General features: G+C 40.3%; 1 protein-coding gene across 1 annotated transcript in view; it reads left to right on the forward strand.

Moving 5' to 3' along the window:
* The window catches only part of LOC133423582 (sodium/hydrogen exchanger 9-like), a 112,147-nt gene that overhangs the window by 31,000 nt on the left and 61,163 nt on the right, over nt 1-19,984 (forward strand). The window contains exons 6-7 of the mRNA XM_061713810.1: nt 2,283-2,388; nt 4,657-4,795. Coding sequence (XP_061569794.1) covers nt 2,283-2,388; nt 4,657-4,795 — 245 coding nt within the window. The remainder of the gene's footprint in view (nt 1-2,282; nt 2,389-4,656; nt 4,796-19,984) is intronic.

A 19,984-nucleotide genomic window follows, 5' to 3' on the forward strand; every position in this document is an offset into this window, starting at 1 on the left:
CCAGCTCTTTGCATGACTCAGCACTGAGAAAGCTGCATGCACTTATGCTAAGATTGTATTAGGATGGTGAATTTAAGACCTAGTTTAGCTGAAAAAAGGGACTGTTGTAGGGTGGGAAGGAAACAAAAAAAATCCTATAGCACTAGTATGGCAGCACCTGTGTCCAACTGGACTCACAGCAGTCTGACCAGCACTTATCCAGCTGTACCCTCCTATGTGATTTCTTGCTTGTGTTGTTCTCTGAGATGTAAGTTACTTTGGAAAAAAGCATCTGCTAAATGACAGTAGTAGTAGTAGTAGTAGTAGTAGTAGTAGTAGTATGTAAACGCAGTAAAATCTTTGATTAGGGTTTATTTTAGTCGTCTGGCTAAAGTGGGAGTTGGTCCATCTTTCATCTTAGCCTTCCATTATAATGTAAAATTATCTGTTCTAATAGTGACCCCTTCCCTCAAATGAGCCAGATTCTCACTAACTATAATTATCCTGTCATGTGCAAAAAAGAACACCAAACACACTTTGTTTTCTCATGATCATGTTAATTTATCTTTATGTCTTGAACAAACAAAAATGCAGCTTCTGTGGACACCAATACCTGTTATCTGTAAAAGATGACTGCTGTATTAAATGACATATCCCAGTTACATTTGGAACGTACACAAGAACGCATCTTTCTTGCGGGATTAACAGCAGCAAAGAAATTTGTAGCTATGAGATGGAAAACTCCTCATATTTTAACATTCCAGCAATGGGCTCTCAATTTTTTAGATATTGTGTATATGGAACTCTCGACAGCCCGGTTACATGGTGCAAGAGAGAAGAATATTAATATATGGTCTCAATTCGTAGAGGTGCTCCAAAACATGTTTTAAAAAGTGTACTTGACCTTATAAGGTGTTGTTCTCTGGCTTGGTGTATTGAAGTGTACTTATATGTGGTATATTTGCGTAAAATATAGGTACTTTGTCTGCGTATGATACAAGGCAAATGTGATAAAAAAAAATAATTATGCATTACGTAATTTGGTTGGTCCGAGGGAGGGAGGGAGGGAGGGTGGGGGTGATGATTGATTTATTTTTTTGTGTCATACAAAAATATTATGTATGGAAAAAGACTATTATGGTTATCGGTTTTCAACTACGTCATTTTTTATTTTCTAGTGGTCTGTCTAAATGACTTGGTAGTAACTGCCATCTCTTATGTAAATTTGCTTTTCTTGAGAATTTGCACCCAAAACTAACCAGAGGAACTTTGACTATAACATTTATGGGTTCATATTCCCAGGAATCATAGGTTATTTTGGGAGATGTTGCATATAAAATAATGTCATACATAATTTGAATGTGATTAAGGTTCTTTAGGTATCGCTTTACTGATGTGAAACATTCATGTTATCCAGTTATGCTTAAAATGTATAACTAAAATCCCCCTTTTACCTCAATAAGCAAAAATTAAAACTGCTTAATGGGGTTTGTTCAATAGGATCCAGAGGGTGGGTGGGTAATGTCTGGGGTTATGATTTTATTTTTATTTATTTATATATTTATTTATTTTTTGCCCTTATTTTATGTGTTAATTTTGCATTGTTATACTTAATTATATGGGCATTACTTTTTTTTTTTTTTTTTTTGTATTTGCTTTTTGTTATTACAATTATCTATTCATTTGTTGTTGTTATGTATCTGTGTTTTTTTTTTTTGTTAAAATATCATATACATGCCCCATGTTGTTTTTTCAGAAAATTGAAAAAAGAAATAAAAATTTGATCACAAAAAAAAAGATGACTGCTGTAATCTCAGGGAAAGAAAATATTCAACTTGTGAGTTTGACATACCGGAAATCTGTGACATAGAATAATTGCTGTTATGACAGCACCCGTCTTGCATTTCTCTCCACTTTATTCACTCTTTAGATGAACAGGCATTCAAAAAAACTCAAATTCAAAAAGCATAATAATTTCATTTCTCTGTTACAGGCAAGGGTTTTGCCTCCTCTAATCCAGCGTGTGTTTCCGTTATCTAAGGCTGGACAGTTATTTGCTTGGTTTGGTTCCTCCAGCTTCTCAGCGTGTCAGAGGCCTTATCTTCTGCTGTCAGAATACTGACGTTTGCTGTCAGCTTTCATTGTTACACCGTACTGTTGCTTTCCCTGGTGCCTGCAGCTCGTAGTAACAGAGGTGATACTTATTCAAGGCCATTTATTTTGTGTGATTAAAATAGGGGTCTTTATGAATTATTCTCATATTGACAACAGACGTAATCCTGTTTTTTTGTTTTGTTTTGAAGTCTCAATCCTTGGCCTGCTGTCAGACCTACATGTGGATTTGGATCTGCACACACTGCTGTTTGGAGAGAGTGTCCTTAATGATGCTGTGGCCATAGTCTTGACACAGTGAGTATCTTTTTTTTTCTTTCTATTTTTATAAGCCCTCAGGATGTGATATATGTCATGATTTAATTGTGTGGGTGCTCAGATTTTCCCAACTGGCAGTATGAGAGTGGATGTGTTGGGGATTTGGAGGGGGGGGCTGACTGGAAACTGCCAGCTATGAATAAAAGGTGTGATTGGCAAAACAGCATGAATGCCTTGGTTAGTCTGCAGTGGACTGCATAAGCGAATTGCCTCTAGCACTGTCAGCATCTCATTAAGGTAGTGAGAGGAGAGACTCACTTCCAGATTCAGACACAAGCTCGCAGTATAACAAACCTGGATAACAGTAGTTACTGTCATATTCAGACAGAATGCATTTAAAAATCCTTGAAATTTCAGTGAAGTAGCCATCGTGACGTCATTCCTCACCCATGCATTTCAATCACCTCATTGTTTTCCCTCTACTCTCACCCCTTTCTTCGGCATTGCACTCCAATATGCGTGCACACACATAGCAACCATTGCCGGTTTTATTTTATAAAAAACCAGTCAAGTAGTTTTGCGAACAGATGGCGAGTTGGAAGCAGAAAGGAGACAGAACTCACACGTCTTCACTTTCATGGACAGGCAAGAAGATGCACAAGAGAATGTGCGAGAAAGATGAGAGGCGTTAGATGTGCATCTCTATTCTTCTTTTTTTCACTGTATTCACAAACATAACACATGACATGTCACATCAAGTGCTCATATCTCTGTCCATTTGCAAACGTGGGAGACAGATGTGTGCAGATTCACACTGTCACTTTGTACACTGAAGTGCAGAGAAAGGAGCTTGTGCATCTTCCCAGACAAACAGATAGTGTTATGTTTGTTCCTGGAGTGGCGTGACCGGCCTTCATGCCATCTCCCGTCACTTGACTGCGTTTCTGGCCCGCCAGTCGCCCAGGCCCCCCACACAAAGCTGCCCCTTATTAGTGAGACATGCAGGGTCCTGGCACTGGAATTTTAACAAGCTCCCCGAGCAGCTCAACCTTACGCTGATGTGCCCTCTCCCAAGCACAAAACCTCCTGCTCCAGCAACCCTGACCCAGCCGCCACTCATTCAGGTTCTGCTTTCAACATCTTGGGATTCTGAGTGGAAAAGCTTCAGCTCCAAACACCTGAACACGCAGTCACCAGAAGGTCGCACTGACCAAATGACTCGCTGCTAAATTAAGTGTGCTGCTAACAAAGCTGGGGTTTTTATTTCCACAGAGGGAGTGATAGATTTCCCGCCTTTCTGCTTGCTGAGTTCATTAGTTGCAGCTTGATTGATTCCTCGCCCTCTGCTGTGGAAATTTAGATTATTTGTGGTGTGTGCTAGGGCACTTCAACCTGATCGTGCAGAAAGTGGCATTGCATTAATGGTTTATTTGTTCAAGCCCTTCTATTTTGAAATTTATGATTATCTTGAGAGTACTATGACATTTCTGTGCTCAGACACTTTGACTTTTAAGTGAAGGAAAGTAAAACATTGTTTTGCCTGACTCAGTGGCTTTAATATTCAGTCAAAGCAAAGTCCAACAGGAGTACCTGGGATGATCTGTGACTGTTTTTCCACCCCCATCAGGTACTTGTGTAGGTGCTTGTCTCTGCATGCTTCATAGCAGTCACCCACTCCCACACACACACACACACACACACACACACACACACACACACACACACACACACACACACACACACACACACACACACACACACACACACACACACACACACACACACACACACACATAATCATGCCTCCCTCTGTGCATCCTCCCTAAGAGGCCTCTTTTCCAGTTGATGACTTGCATCTCAAAGTCTCCCTCCTCGTCCCTCACAGAGCAAATATTCATAGCAGTGGGAATTACATTCTGCCTTTATCTTTATGGACTACAATAGTATTTCCCCACTTTCCCACTTTCTGCTCAGAGACATCCACGGGGCGAATAACTCAGTATAATTGTTTTTCTGGGAAAAATTTCACCTTTTTAATATGGCCATGTGTTCTTATGTATGACTCCAATGAATTGCACTGAGGGCCTGGCTCGGCATAATAAGCATGTGAATTTATGCTAATGGCTTCAAAGAGGTTTACACTAGTGAACCTGCGGTTCATATTCCTGATGAATGCGCTTGAGTCGAAGCCATGAACGATGTTATTGCTTTAAAGTCTCAGCCTTTACAACACTCATATTTACTATTGTTACAGTTCTGCTCCTGGTTCATTGCTGTTTGCTTCTCCTTGTGTAATTTTTTCTCCAGTGCCATTGCCACCTACGACCAGATGGGAACAGGACACGTCTTTGACCCAGCAGCCTTCATCCACTCGGTTGGCTTCTTTCTTGGCGTCTTCATCGGTTCTTTCCTCCTTGGATTCATATTCTCTGTAATAACGGCGCTCATATCCTTTCATCCCCTCCCGTCTCTCCACCCCGATTCAATTATCACCTCAGCATCCGCTGGAATAAATCCACATCCTCTTCTTGGTAATTGCTTGTCTGACAAACATGTATCGTGCCACTTTTATCAGCAAAAGCAAATGCGGCTAAGTTGTAAATGCTCCTGTGACATTAATGCTTGCAGAGATGTTGTCAGTCTCACCAAAAACATCACGAAACTTCAACTGCTGATGTTTTCCAGAATTTCACTCTGATCTTTTAGTAATTAGACTTTAGAAGGAATAATTAGGAGAAATCATGCAAGTTTTAGAGCAGCGCTCAGCTGTTCTTTACATTGACTGATCTCTGCATGCGAGCGGCCCACAAAGCTGGGGAACATTTATTAGAGTTTTGCTGATCCAAATAAAGTAGCATAGGGCACGTTTGTGGTCTCCTTTCAAACATTAGCTTCTAAAAGACCCCCTACAGTGAAAATCTTGTCATTAAAATGTCCATGTGGTGCTATTTATATGCTTTAATCGCGTCTGTGAAAAAAGCAGCTATCAGTGTGGTGAGAAATTCCACATTACTGTAGTCTCGAGAGGAGCTAATCCTTGCAGGATGGGCCATTTCAGAGCAGGCAATCAGGAAAGGGCTTTCTCTAATGTAGAATTTAGCAAAGCATTATTATAGTAGTTTTTTGTTCAAATTACCAGTTGTGTTCACTCAATTAATTGCTGTTTAAATTTCCACTGATACATGGTAACTTTATTCTCTGTCTCTGAAGCATGTGTTTCTATCTCGCGTGTGTATAGATTGTTTACCTCCACAAAATGCTGCATCTGCTTCTCTGGTGTTTTTCCTCCACAACTCAGAGCTGCTCTGTTTTTTTTCCTTGAAGCACAGTCAGCAAAGTTGAGTATTGTAGAATAAAGAAAGTAAAAACAGTGGAAAGACTGGTAAGGTTAAACTTTTTACGTGAGCTGGTGACATCTTATTGGAAAGCTTGTAGTGCACTTATAACAATATACAACTGTTACAATCAAATACACAGAGCTGTCATTGTGTTGCATAACATGTGTTGCGTCTGCAGATGTATAGTGAGGGGGGTGAGGGCAAATAAGTGGCGGAGGAAGCAACTTTTCAGATTCGCAGTGCATACTCTAATGCTTCAGGACATGGTATACATTTGAATCTTAGACAATTTAATGCATGTTTTTATCCATTGGGGGCTTTACTGCCAGGCTTGTAAGATTATATAAACTGGAATATTTATAACTATGATTTCATTTGCATTCAACTGTGTCACATTAAGAATATGTACTGTATATCTTCAGTACCTTAAAACGAGAAATTTACAAGTAAAAATGAACCAGGTTACCCACATTTCCCATAATCCTTTGTGTTTCTCCTAAAGGCCTGGAATGAGAGGATGACGTGGAGGGTATTTTGTTGACGTCTGAGATTAAGTCGTCGTCCAGTCAGTGTCATCTGTCTAAAACATTAGATCTTTAAACCATTGAGACAGTCAACTTTCAGCTTTATTTTAATAGATTTCACAAAAATATGGAAATACAGACATTTTAGGCAAAAGACTTGAACTTTCAGGGGTCCAAAGGTATTTGGTCAAAGTGACATAACTGTACACATAACCATGCATTTTAACACTTGAAAATCCTCTGCAGTCAAATGCTTCTTTAAGTCTTGATCCCAAGAACATCAGCAAATTCTGAGTTTCGTCCCTGGAGAAGCTTCACCAGGGTTTCACAGCAGCTGACTTTGGGTGTTGGTTGTTTGTTGGTCTTTCTGCCTTGACTTACAGAAATATCTATTGAGATGTATCACCAAATTAAAAATAATCCATTTCTATGTCTTCAAAAAGTCTAAAGCTGCTTTCACTCCATGTTCAGAAATCAGAAATCACTTTATTCGCCAAATGTACAATGTACACAGGAATTTGACCTGGTAAAAACACCAGCACTGAGCAATTAAATAACAAATTAAAAATAAAAATAGGAAAAAAAATATAATTAAAGCTGCAAGCAGCGATGAACGGGCCCTCGCACTCACGGCCACCGCCCCCCATAAGCATATCAGAAATAACACTTACGACTTCCTATGTCAAACCATTCAAAAGTTATAGCAGAAAAAAGGGACAACCAATCAGAAGAAGGGGCGGGGCTAATTGAGGCCAATGAAGGTCAAGGACTCCATACAGAATCTGATGACACCACCCACGACTCTCTATGTCAAACCATTCAAAAGTTATAGCAGAAAATCGGGACAACCAATCAGAAGAAAGGGCGGGGCTAATTAAGGTCAAAGAAGCTCAAGGACTCATTACAGAATCCCATGACACCACCCACAACTTCCTATGTCAAAACATTCAAATGTTATAGCAGGAAATAGGGACAACCAATCAGAAGAAGGGGCGGGGCTCATTTTCGCCAATTATGGTCAAGGACTCAATACCTAGTCCCATGACACCACCCACGACTCTTTATGTCAAACCTTTCAAAAGTTATGGCAGAGAAAAGTATTCTAGTGGGCGCTGTTGAGCCGTTAGGCAACGCCCATTAATGCAAACCATGAAATATCAAATGTATCGACAGGCCTGGCTTTTCTTTAAGTTGTGACATGATACAGGTGTGTACCGATTTTCGTTCATGTACGTCAAACCGTATTGTGGGGCTTGAGGCGCAAAGTTTTTTCTGTCTGAACCAATCAGATGAAGGGTGGGCGCGCTTTTTGCCATCTAGCGTCGCCACGGTAACACTTTTGAAAGAGAAAAGTAATGCGTGGTGTCGGAGGATGGAGACGCACGTTTTGATGTATAACACACCTGGGTGCACGTTACGGTTCGGGCCGCATTAATGACCGAAGAAATGGCATAAATTGCGCCAAAATTACACGATTAATTCAAAATGTTCAAAATGGCCGACTTTCTGTTGGGTTTCGGCCATGGCGCCAAGAGACTTTTCTTTAAGTTGTTACATGATACAGGTGTGTACCGATAAAGGAAGATAAAGGAAGCTCTGAAAACCTCTGAAAAAAATTGTTAACCAAAATTGAATCATTATCCAGGTTAATCTATCCAGCATACTCTCTTGTAATCCCACCAAAGATTATAAAAGAAATGAATAGAATACATTTTAATTTCATATGGAAAAATAAACATCACTATTAGGGATGCACCGATCTGATATTTGTATTTTTGTTTCGGGATCGATATTGAAAACAACTCTAGATCGGGTATCGGTAACAATGGGCCAATCCATAGGAGCAGATCTATTCAATTCTAATTCTATGTGTGCTCTGTGAGTGTTGTCACACGCTAGTCACGTAATGTCAGCACGCCGTGCGGAAGTCTACACTTTTCAAAATGGAGCGAGCTAAAGGATCTGCGATATGGAATTTTGTCACATTACCTCAGCCAGCACATGCGACTGCAACTTGCAATACTTGCAAAGTCAGTGTTTCGAGGAGGTAGTAAAACGTTTTTACTTTTAAGTTTAACAGCACACTGGATGGATGAAAGCTTCGTGCCACACAGTGCAATTCTAAACACAACCTTTATCTTATTTATAAAGATAAAAGAAGCTCTGAAAACCTTAACAAACCATATAGAACTTAGGAAATTCGCTATAAGGAAAAACAAGCTCTATAAATCAAGGTTATCCCTCTTTAAATCATTTTGAACCAATAAAGCCTTTGGAGGTACTTGATATTAAGAACCTCAAAACTTCTTCTGCTGGCCATGATGATATTACAGCCTATCTGATCAAAAAAGTTGATCAATTATTGATCAATTATTGTTCCTTTAATGTGTATTTTTTCTTTGTCACTTGAATCTGGTATTATCCCACAAATTTTTTTTTGCTAATAATGAGAAGATAAATCTTGTCCCACTGGCAGATTTTTTTTTACTTATTTCAAGTTAAAATTTACTTGAAACAGGTGAAAATTGTCAAATAAGTTATTTTTCTGGTGTTATTTTTCTGGTGATGACTCTAAATCAGGGGTATTCAACTAAAACTTTAGGTCCAGTCAGAGAAAATGTACTTAAGCGGAGGTCCAGAACATCATAATACATCATAATAAATAAATAAAAAATCTATTGCAGTAGTTCAAACATTAAGAATATTGTGTACACATAAATTCATATAAAAAAATTCTAATTGAGTTTTTTGTCAAGATGAATTGGCACTAGCCTTAAAAAGGGTAATGTGGTACAACCATGATTCATATTAAAATAAATTAATTTCCTTAACATCTTGACATCTTTTTTTTGTACAAGTTTTCAGTATTTTACAAAAATGGTTGTTTTTTTAATGGTCGCGCCAGATGCCATGCCAGATTGAGCAGAAGATTGATTTAAATACATTAGTGATCTCAAAAAAAGTTTTCAAAACCAGAGTCCTGGTCGGACGGTCGCACCACATGACATTTTGACGCTTAAAACAACAACAAAATCCCAAGTAACTAGTATATTTTGTAAAATTCAAGTGAGTCCATATGTGGGACAGGTAGTTAATATATATGATATTTTTATATCCATTTAAACCTTTTTTGAATCGAAAAAAAAAAGTTTTTTTCAGAAAATATAGGCGACACGTCATTGACCCAGTCATGCTGTTTACACAGATCTGATTGGCTGAGCAGCATCACGTGGGATGGCTTAACTCGTATGCAATTGGTCTGTAAGGTCTGCTGAACAAATGCCATAAAGTAACGCTGCGCTGGTTAAAATAGAAGTGCCTGGGTCCGCGGAGGACGGCGTCCGGACTGTTGAAATAGCAGTAAAACCACATTCATTGATGAAATGACATAAGGGATGGAAAGAGGGGATGACAGTTTTACTGGGGGGATGATTTGGACCGTTTTTATTTCAGGGGGGATGCCATCCCCCCTCACCCCCCCTCAACTCGAGTAGTCCTACTGATTATCCCATTTGTTGCAAGAATAACTTTCAAAATCAGTAAATAATAATTATAATGAAGTGTCTTGTAAATCAGTCATTTTAAAATCTAAATCCTTATTTTAATTTCAAGTTAACTTACTTTATCTTTGGAACGAGCTCAGCTTCATGTCGAGCGCGTCTCCTCTCTGCTAAACACATACACACGCACTGTTTGGTTGATACGGGCTGTTGGGGCGGGTGTTAATCGGAACAAACCAATCATCTTGCCCTACTCACAAGCTGCTGGCCTAGGTGGCCTCTGATTGGCCTGGCCCGACTCTCTAACTTAGAAAAAAAGTCAGAGCCGACTGCAGGGAAAACTCAGCCCCGCCTCCCTCTCCAGTGTGAGAGCTGCACTTCTCACAGGGATGAAAACTCAGCTTTCAATTCAAACCAGAAAAAATCTGTAAAAATCGCCTGTTTGATCTAAACTGCTCAAATCGACATTGTTTTTATATCACAATAAATAACATATTTGCAAAGTTGGAAGTTGATTGGACATTGCATGACAAAATTATAATTTATTTGGAGATTAGTTCATATTTTGAAAAAAGTGAGTGAGTTCATCCAAGATTGTCATATCCACTTGTTCAGAATGGAAGCCTGATTAAATGTACGGATTTTGGGTCAATTTGGACCAAATATTTGAAAGTTAAAACAACTTTTATGTTCATGGTGAGACACCGAAAAATGACTACCTCTAACAGCGACACCCTTTGAGAAAAACGTACAGTTTTCTCTGTCAGTCATCGTCAATGTCTTACCTATTAAAGTGACCAGCTTTGAGATCAATACACTCATCTCGCTTGGAGCACAGATGCATACTACAAGACATGACAATTCCTGGTGCCAACAGGTGGCGCTACAACCGATCCTGAATATTCCACCATAGATGTCTTCAGGCTCAGCCTACAATCATGCACATACGTTTTCAACCACATCAAATCATGTATTGCTGAATTACAGCCAATTGATGTTTCATGGCGAGCCTTAAAAATGACCCCAAACTTCGCCGGATGACTACGGTCAAGCCCTCTGCTAAAAACGTAAAAGCTTCGCAATTTAGCGTCGGCCATGTGTCTAGATTGTACAAACCAAGTTGTGAGCCAATCTGATAAAATCTCTAGGAGGAGTTCGTTAAAGTACGAGGCCTAGAAATGATCAGAATTCATGAAAAATGACATTTTCTATTCAAAATGCCGGACTTCCTGTGTAACTTAGAGCATGGGTCCAAGAGACTTTTTTGTAGGGCTTTGTCTGATATAATAGACACATAAAGGACATTGCTGTAAGTCAAACCATATTATGGGGCTCTTCAAAAACATAAAATAGGTGGCGCTATAGAGCCTAATCCTTTTTGACCCATGCCTGTCGCCCATAAAATACGTAATTTTACACGACTCTGGAAGCGTGTGCAAAATTTGGTGAGTTTTGGAGCATTTTAAGGCCTCCAAAAAGGCAATTTATTTACGGCGAGAATAATAATAATAATAATTAAAGCTGCAAGCAGCGATGAACGGGCCCTCGCACTCACGGCCACCGCCCCCCATAAGCATATCAGAAATGACACCACCCACGACTTCCTATGTCAAACCATTCAAAAGTTATAGCAGAAAAAAGGGACAACCAACCAGAAGAAGGGGCGGGGCTAATTAAGGTCAAAGAAGCTCAAGGACTCATTACAGAATCCCATGACAACACCCACGACTCTCTATGTCAAAACATTCAAATGTTATAGCAGGAAATAGGGACAACCAATCAGAAGAAGGGGCGGGGCTCATTTTCGCCAGTTATGGTCAAGGACTCAATACCTAGTCCCATGACACCACCCACGACTCTTTATGTCAAACCTTTCAAAAGTTATGGCAGAGAAAAGTATTCTAGTGGGCGCTGTTGAGCCGTTAGGCAACGCCCATTAATGCAAACCATGAAATGTCAAATGTATCGCCAGGCCTGGCTTTTCTTTAAGTTGTGACATGATACAGGTGTGTACCGATTTTCGTGCATGTACGTCAAACCGTATTGTGGGGCTTGAGGCACAAAGTTTTCTAGGGGGCGCTGTTGAGCCATCAGGTCCCGCCCATTAATGCAAACCATTAAATATCACATTTTTCACCAGACCTGGCTCAGTGTTTCGAGAGGAGGTAGTAAAACGTTTTTACTTTTAAGTTTAACAGCACACTGGTTGGATGAAAGCTTCGTGCCACACAGTACAATTCTAAACACAACTTTTATCTTATTTCTAAAGATAAAGGAAGCTCTGAAAACCTTAAAAGGAACCCTGGCTATTAAGACATGTAGGTCTTAAAAGATAAATGTTGGTATTAATTATAACAATGTGATATAAAAAACCTTTTAGATGTCTTCGTTTTTATAAAATTTGAAAATATAATTTAACATGTAGGTCGCCATTGTTGTTTACATTCTGGGTAGTGACGTCAGACGGTGGCACCTGCTAGCCCCCGTACACTGTTTTGACACCCAGAAACAGATGAAAACACAGCTAAACAGGTGACGGCGCACCAGAAACACAGATCAAAACACAGCCAAACATTAAGGTGACGAAGCACCTACAAAAAAGTTTAAAAATAAATAAATAAATAAAAAAAAAAGTACAGCACCATAAAGCATGAACTATAAAAACACCATAAAACTCAGATAGACTAACCGACCACACGTTTCAACTAGCAGATAGCCGATGCTACAATAAAAACCCCAGCCAGATCTGGCATCATTAAATTAAATAAAGATGTTCTTGCCTATTTGACGCGAAGTCTGCACCTCAAATTCTGCTGTCACACACATGAGTCTGATAAATTATTAGGGTTAGGATTGTTTTTATGTGAGTATGAATCTAAAAGCTGTGAGTGCAAAGTCTTGTGAATACAACTCTAATTTCTACAACTACGAGTCTTCACTGTGAACACGAATTCAAGTTTATGGGTACGAGTCGAAAAACTGTTGGAATGACGTCACAGCATAGACGTAGACGCCCCATCGAGTGCTGAGCCAACTGCCACATCCAATATGGCGTCAACGTCGCCGCCATATTGGATGTGGCAAGACTGCGCTGTAAACTACCGGTACAAGTAAATGGACTTATTTTCATAAAGCGCCTTTCTACAAAGAAATTTACGTTTTACGTCTCATTTATTCATTCACACACGCACTAATATACTTGGGAAACAGTTTAGGCACCAAATATAATATATTTAATTTTCTCAGATGGCAAAAATAAGAACTTTATTGATCCCACATAGGAGTAATTCATGTTGTATCAGCTACAGAGAACAAGTTAGTGCCGAAAAACAATATATATCCCCCCCTCACAAAAATAAGAAAAATAGAGAAACATATTTTCTCATCAACAAAACATATTTTTAAATTTTCAAGTAACAAAATAAAATTTTTCATTTATTTTATTGTCTGAAAAATGGTTCAAATGTTATTTTATTGTCTGAAAAATGGTTTAAATATGTTATTTTGTTATTTGAAAAATTTAAAATGAATTACTCCTATGTGGGATCAATAAAGTTCTTATTTTTGCCATTTTTCAGACAATAAAATAACATGTTTTGTTGATGAGAAAATATGTTTCTCTATTTTTCTTATGTCTATGCTGTGACCTGCCTGTGACGTCATTCAACAGTTTTTCGACTCGTACCCATAAACTTGAATTCGTGTTCACAGTGAAGACTCGTAGTCGTAGAAATTAGAGTTGTATTCACAAGACTTTGCACTCACAGCTTTTAGATTCATACTCACATAAAAACAATCCTAACCCTAATAATTTATCAGACTCATGTGTGTGACAGCAGAATTTTGGGTATAACTTTTTTATTTACATACAAATGTTTATCATTACGAATATGAATAGTTATAACATGGACACATCTTTTTTACGCACACACAAATAATATTGGAACAATAATACCCCCATACAACTGCCACATCCAATATGGCGTCAAAGTCGCCGCCATATTGGATGTGGCAAGACTGCGCTGTAAACTAATACAAGTAAATGGACTTATTTTAATAAAGCGCCTTTCTACAAAGAAATGTACGTTTTACGTCTCATTTATTCATTCACACACGCACTAATATACTTGGGAAACAGTTGGGCACCAAATATAATATATTTAATTTTCTCAGATGGCAAAAATAAGAACTTTATTGATCCCACATAGGAGTAATTCATGTTATATCAGCTATAGAGAACAAGGTAGTGCCGAAAAACAATATATATCCCTCTTCACAAAAATAAGAAAAATAGAGATACATATTTTCTCATCAACAAAACATATTTTTAAATTTTCAAGTAACAAAATAACATATTTTAACTATTTTTCAGATTGTTTCAATTATTTTATTATCTGAAAAATTGTTCAAATATTATTTTATTGTCTGAAAAATGGTTCAATTATGTTATTTTGTTATTTGAAACATTTTAAATTTGTTTTGTTGATCTATTTTTCTATATTTTTCTTATTTTTGTGAGGGGGGATATATATTGTTTTTCTGAACTACCTTGTTCTCTATAGCAGATATAACATAAATTACTTCTATGTGGGATCAATAAAGTTCTTATTTTTGCCATTTTTTAGACAGAAAATAACATGTTTTGTTGATGAGAAAATATGTTTCTCTATTTTCTTATGTCTATGCTTTGACCTCTGTGTTACGTCATTCAACAGTTTTTCGACTCGTACCCATAAACTTGAATTCGTGTTGACAGTGAAAACTCGTAGTCGTAGAAATTAGAGTTGTATTCACAAGACTTTGCACTCACAGCTTTTAGATTCATACTCACATAAAAACAATCCTAACCCTAATAATTTATCACTCATGTGTGTGACAGCAGAATTTTGGGTACAACTTTTTTATTTACATACAAATGTTTATCATTACGAATACGAATCGTTATAACATGGACACATCTTTTTTACGCACACACAAATAATATTGGAACAATAATACCCCCATAGGGGGGGGCTATGATAATGAGGCTCTGCTCTGATTGTCTGCTTGAATGACGTGTAGGAGGGGAGGAGACAAAGCGTTGCTCCGTAGCAAAGCGTGTCCACGGTTCTGCGTTAAATCGACGCGTACCCTACGCCGTAGGCTCCGGGGGAGAGCTGGCTCTCCCGGCTCTCCCCCGGAGCCTACGGGTTCGGATCCCCTCGACGGGCTGGTCCGTGAGCAGCTCCGGCAGCTCCGTACGCGGCGCCGGGGCTCCGGAGCTAAGCTAAATACTCAGCCCATGCAAAGATCATAGGCTACTCATAGACAAATATAAATTACATTAAAAAAACCGGAACTTACCGCTGGCTCGTGTCAGTTCCCGGGTCCGTGCTGTGGGATCTGATCCTTTTATGAGGGTAAATGTCCATGCAAAACCTCATCTTAACTCTCCCTCGTTGTTCAAACAGCCAGCGCTGCTGAACAATGGCGGAGCTCGAGCGGCCGGCAGAGCTGGTGGTGGGCGTGGTTTCAGCAGCGGAGGAGACCGAGGGCGTGGTTTGCATTTTGGTGACGTAAAGGAAATGCACCAATCACAACGGCCCGTGGAAACCACATGACACTGTCACTGGGGGACAGGGTGGGGGCGAGCAGTTCTTTTCATGGGATATCATCTTCTCTGTGTTGGCAGGCTGACGGGAGACCACTTTATATATGTTAAAACAAGAAAACGCGTGTTTTTCATAATAGGTCCCCCTTTAAAGATCCCAGGGAGTCGTTTGCACCATGTCATAACTGCATGCGAGAGTCCGATTATCACGTTGAGCTGCGTGACATCGGATGCTCTCTGTCCACACTGAAACTGTTAAACTCTCTCTGTCCACACTGAAACTGTTAAACTCGCAGCCAGTTAGGACAGTCCAATACAAAAAAAATAAAGCAATGGAATTGATTTTGTCGCTGAAGCTTGTTCGCATTGCATGGAACACGCTTTAATAGTGTACGCAGCTGGCTCATCTGCCTGGAGCGGCTCATATTAGAATTCCGACCGGGCCCTGAATGCATCTCGTCGTTCTCCTGCGCGTGTGAAACAAAACACTGGGGAGGTGTCAGGTTTCTCCCAGCAAGGGCACGTGTGAGTGACGTCATCACGCAGTCCGGGCTCGGAGCTCCGGGAGCGCGCCCCCTCCCTTTTCTCTTCCCCAACTCAGAACTACAGTTTGCGCGTTCACGTGTCTGAGACAGGCTGAGACAGGGTGGCAATGATTCATTCGACATAAATATTCATAGAAAATCCCATATTGGAAGGACTTTATTGCAATTCACACAATATTTTCACATTACAGTAAACAATATATGTACGAAGTCACATGTCAATAAAATAATTTGATGGCAAAGTCATAGCTTTTTACGTTATTAGTTGGTATTTTCAAAAAAGAGAGTGGCAGAGTTCTTCAAAAATAATATGTTCCAGTGTATGATTTTTTCGTCATGCCAAAAGGTCTCTGAATCTGCCATTTAATTTTCCTTACACAAAATCTTTGATTTTTAATTAATATTTTTCCAGAAATACAGAGTGACATAAAAATGGCAATTCCTTTCAAGCAATGACCACGATACGCGACACGGTCAACAAGGAACCTACTGACAATCATATATGTCGATTTCATTAAGATTGGATGAACGAAACAGCAATTGCAGCACATAATTTGATGAAAAATGTATACCTGACCAAAAGGTGGCGCTATGGAGTTCATCCAAGATTGTCATATCCACTTGTTCAGAATGGAAGCCTGATTACATGTATTGATTTTGGGTTAATTCTGACCAATTATGTTTAAGTTACAACAACTTTTATGTTCATGGCGAGACACCGAAATTTTACTACCTGTAACGGCCACGCCCTTCGATAAGAACGTACAGTTTTCTCTGTCAGTCATCGTCAATGTCTTACCTATTAAAGTGACCAGCTTTGAGATCAATACACTCATCTCGCTTGGAGCACAGATGCATACTAGAAGACATGACAATTCCTGGTGCCAACAGGTGGCGCTACAACCGATCCTGAATATTCCACCATAGATGTCTTCAGGCTCAACCTACAATCATGCACATACGTTTTCAACCACATCAAATCATGTATTGCTGAATTACAGCCAATTGATGTTTGATGGCGAGGCTTAAAAATGACCTCAAACTTCGGTGGATCACTACGGTCAAGCCCTCTGGCAGAAACTTAAAAGCTTCGCAATTTAGCGTCGGCCATGTGTCTAGATTGTACAAACCAAGTTGTGAGCCAATCTGATAAAATCTCTAGGAGGAGTTCGTTAAAGTACGAGGCCTGGAAATGACCATAATTCATGAAAAATGACATTTTCTGTTCAAAATGCCGGACTTCCTGTGTAACTTAGAGCATGGGTCCAAGAGACTTTTTTGTAGGGCTTTGTCAGATATAATAGACACATAAAGGACATTGCTGTAAGTCAAACCATATTGTGGGGCTCGTCAAAAAACATAAAATAGGTGGCGCTATAGAGCCTAATCCTTTTTGACCCATGCCTGTCGCCCATAAAATACGTAATTTTACGCGACTCTGGAAGCGTGTGCAAAATTTGGTGAGTTTTGGAGCATTTTAAGGCCTCCAAAAAGGCAATTTATTTACGGCAAGAATAATAATAATAATTAAAGCTGCAAGCAGCGATGAACGGGCCCTCGCACTCACGGCCACCGCCCCCCATAAGCATATCAGAAATGACACCACCCATGACTTCCTATATCAAACCATTCAAAAGTTATAGCAGAAAAAAGGGACAGCCAACCAGAAGAAGGGGCGGGGCTAATTGAGGCCAATGAAGGTCAAGGACTCCATACAGAATCTGATGACACCACCCACGACTCTCTATGTCAAACCATTGAAAAGTTATAGCAGGAAATAGGGACAACCAATCAGAAGAAGGGGCGGGGCTCATTTTCGCCAATTATGGTCAAGGACTCAATACCTAGTCCCATGACACCACCCACGACTCTTTATGTCAAACCATTCAAAAGTTATGGCAGAGAAAAGTATTCTAAAATATTTTTTTTATCCCCGATTTTTTACCCATTTCATCACCCAGTGCTCATACCTAAGTAACAGTCCTGGGCATTGCTCTCCTCTGCCAACCCAGGGAGGGCCCTGCACTGAGCTCAGGTCTCCTTCTCTCCTGAGGAGTGACGGACCGCTTCTTTTCACCAGACAGGGTGAGGATTCTCTGACCGGACGTAGCGCGTGGAAGGATCACGTTATTCCGGCCAGATCCTCCCCACCCCATCTGGCGCCCCGGTTGGCCAGAGGGGGCATGTGTAGCCCAGGACTGTGTGCATGTTTTTGTGAGGGTAGCTCCCATTAGCTACCCAAGGGAACACGGGGAGAACATACAAACTCCACACAGAAAGGCCCTTTCGCCAACCCCACCCAGGGTGTGGGCACTGAAGTCATGGGAGAACTAACACGCACTTCAGCGCCCACAGCGTCCCCGGCGGGAATCGAACCCAGGACCTTCTAGCTGTGAGACGGCTGCACTACCTGCTGCGCCACCGTGCCCCAGAGAAAAGTATTCTAGTGGGCGCTGTTGAGCCGTTAGGCAACGCCCATTAATGCAAACCATGAAATATCAAATGTATCGACAGGCCTGGCTTTTCTTTAAGTTGCGACATGATACAGGTGTGTACCGATTTTTGTTCATGTACGTCAAACCGTATTATGGGGCTTGAGGCACAAAGTTTTTTCTGTCTGAACCAATCAGATGAAGGGTGGGCGCGCTTTTTGCCGTCTAGCGTCGCCACGGTAACACTTTTGAAAGAGAAAAGTAATGCGTGGTGTCGGAGGATGGAGACGCACGTTTTGATGTATAACACACCTGGGTGCACGTTACAGTTCGGGCCGTATTAATGACCGAAGAAATGACATAAATTGCGCCAAAATTACACGATTAATTCAAAATGTTCAAAATGGCCGACTTCCTGTTGGGTTTGGGCCATGGCGCCAAGAGACTTTTCTTTAAGTTGTGACATGATACAGGTGTGTACCGATTTTGGTGCATGTACGTCAAACCGTATTGTGGGGCTTGAGGCACAAAGTTTTCTAGGGGGCGCTGTTGAGCCATTAGGCCACGCCCATTAATGCAAACCATTAAATATCACATTTATCACCAGACCTGGCTCAGTGTTTCGAGAGGAGGTAGTAAAACGTTTTTACTTTTAAGTTTAACAGCACACTGGTTGGATGAAAGCTTCGTGCCACACAGTACAATTCTAAACACAACTGTTATCTTATTTCTAAAGATAAAGGAAGCTCTGAAAACCTTAAAAGGAACCCTGGCTATTAAGACATGTAGGTCTTAAAAGATAAATGTTGGTATCAATTATAACAATGTGATATAAAAAACCTTTTAGATGTCTTCGTTTTTATAAAATTTGAAAATATAATTTAACATGTAGGTCGCCATTGTTGTTTACATTCTGGGTAGTGACGTCAGACGGTGGTACCTGCTAGCCGCCGTCCACTGTTTTGACACCCAGAAACAGATGAAAACACAGCTAAACAGGTGACAGCGCACCAGAAACACAGATCAAAACACAGCCAAACATTAAGGTGACGAAGCACCTACAAAAAAGTAAAAAAAAAAAAAAAAAAAGTACAGCACCATAAAGCATGAACTATAAAAACACCATAAAACTCAGATAGACTAACAGACCACACGTTTCAACTAGCAGATATAGCCGATGCTACAATAAAAACCCCAGCCAGATCTGGCGTCATTAAATTAAATAAAGATGTTCTTGCCTATTTGACGCGAAGTCTGCACCTCCCGTTTCATCAAAGTCCCGGGCCAGTCCCCTCAGCCTCTGGTCTGTCATCACCCAGCACCAAAGCCGGTTTTAGGGGGGGGCAGGGGTGGGCTATGCCCACCCAAACGTGCATCATGCCCACCGGCGTCTCCATCCCGGCCAGAGCGGAGAGCGCAGAGCGGAGAGCGGGTGGCGGAGCGCTGCAGGCTCTAAAGCCCCGGCTACGCCGTCTACGGCGTAGGCTACGTAGCCTAATGCACTGGTAAGATGCGCACGACTTTGATCATTTTTGCAGATCTCCCGTGCATCACAGAACTTTGATCCAGTTTCCATGAACCGAGACGTCTTATGGGCTCCCTCGTCCTGGAGGTGGTTTCCATCTGGTTTGCAAAAAACGGATATCATGCGGTTTGGGACTGTTCAGACTTCAAAAGAGTCATCCAGTTTCAATCTGGATGGGCTA

This window comes from Cololabis saira, chromosome 22 (genome assembly GCF_033807715.1).
Source record: "Cololabis saira isolate AMF1-May2022 chromosome 22, fColSai1.1, whole genome shotgun sequence".
Classification (NCBI taxonomy): Eukaryota; Metazoa; Chordata; class Actinopteri; order Beloniformes; family Belonidae; genus Cololabis; species Cololabis saira.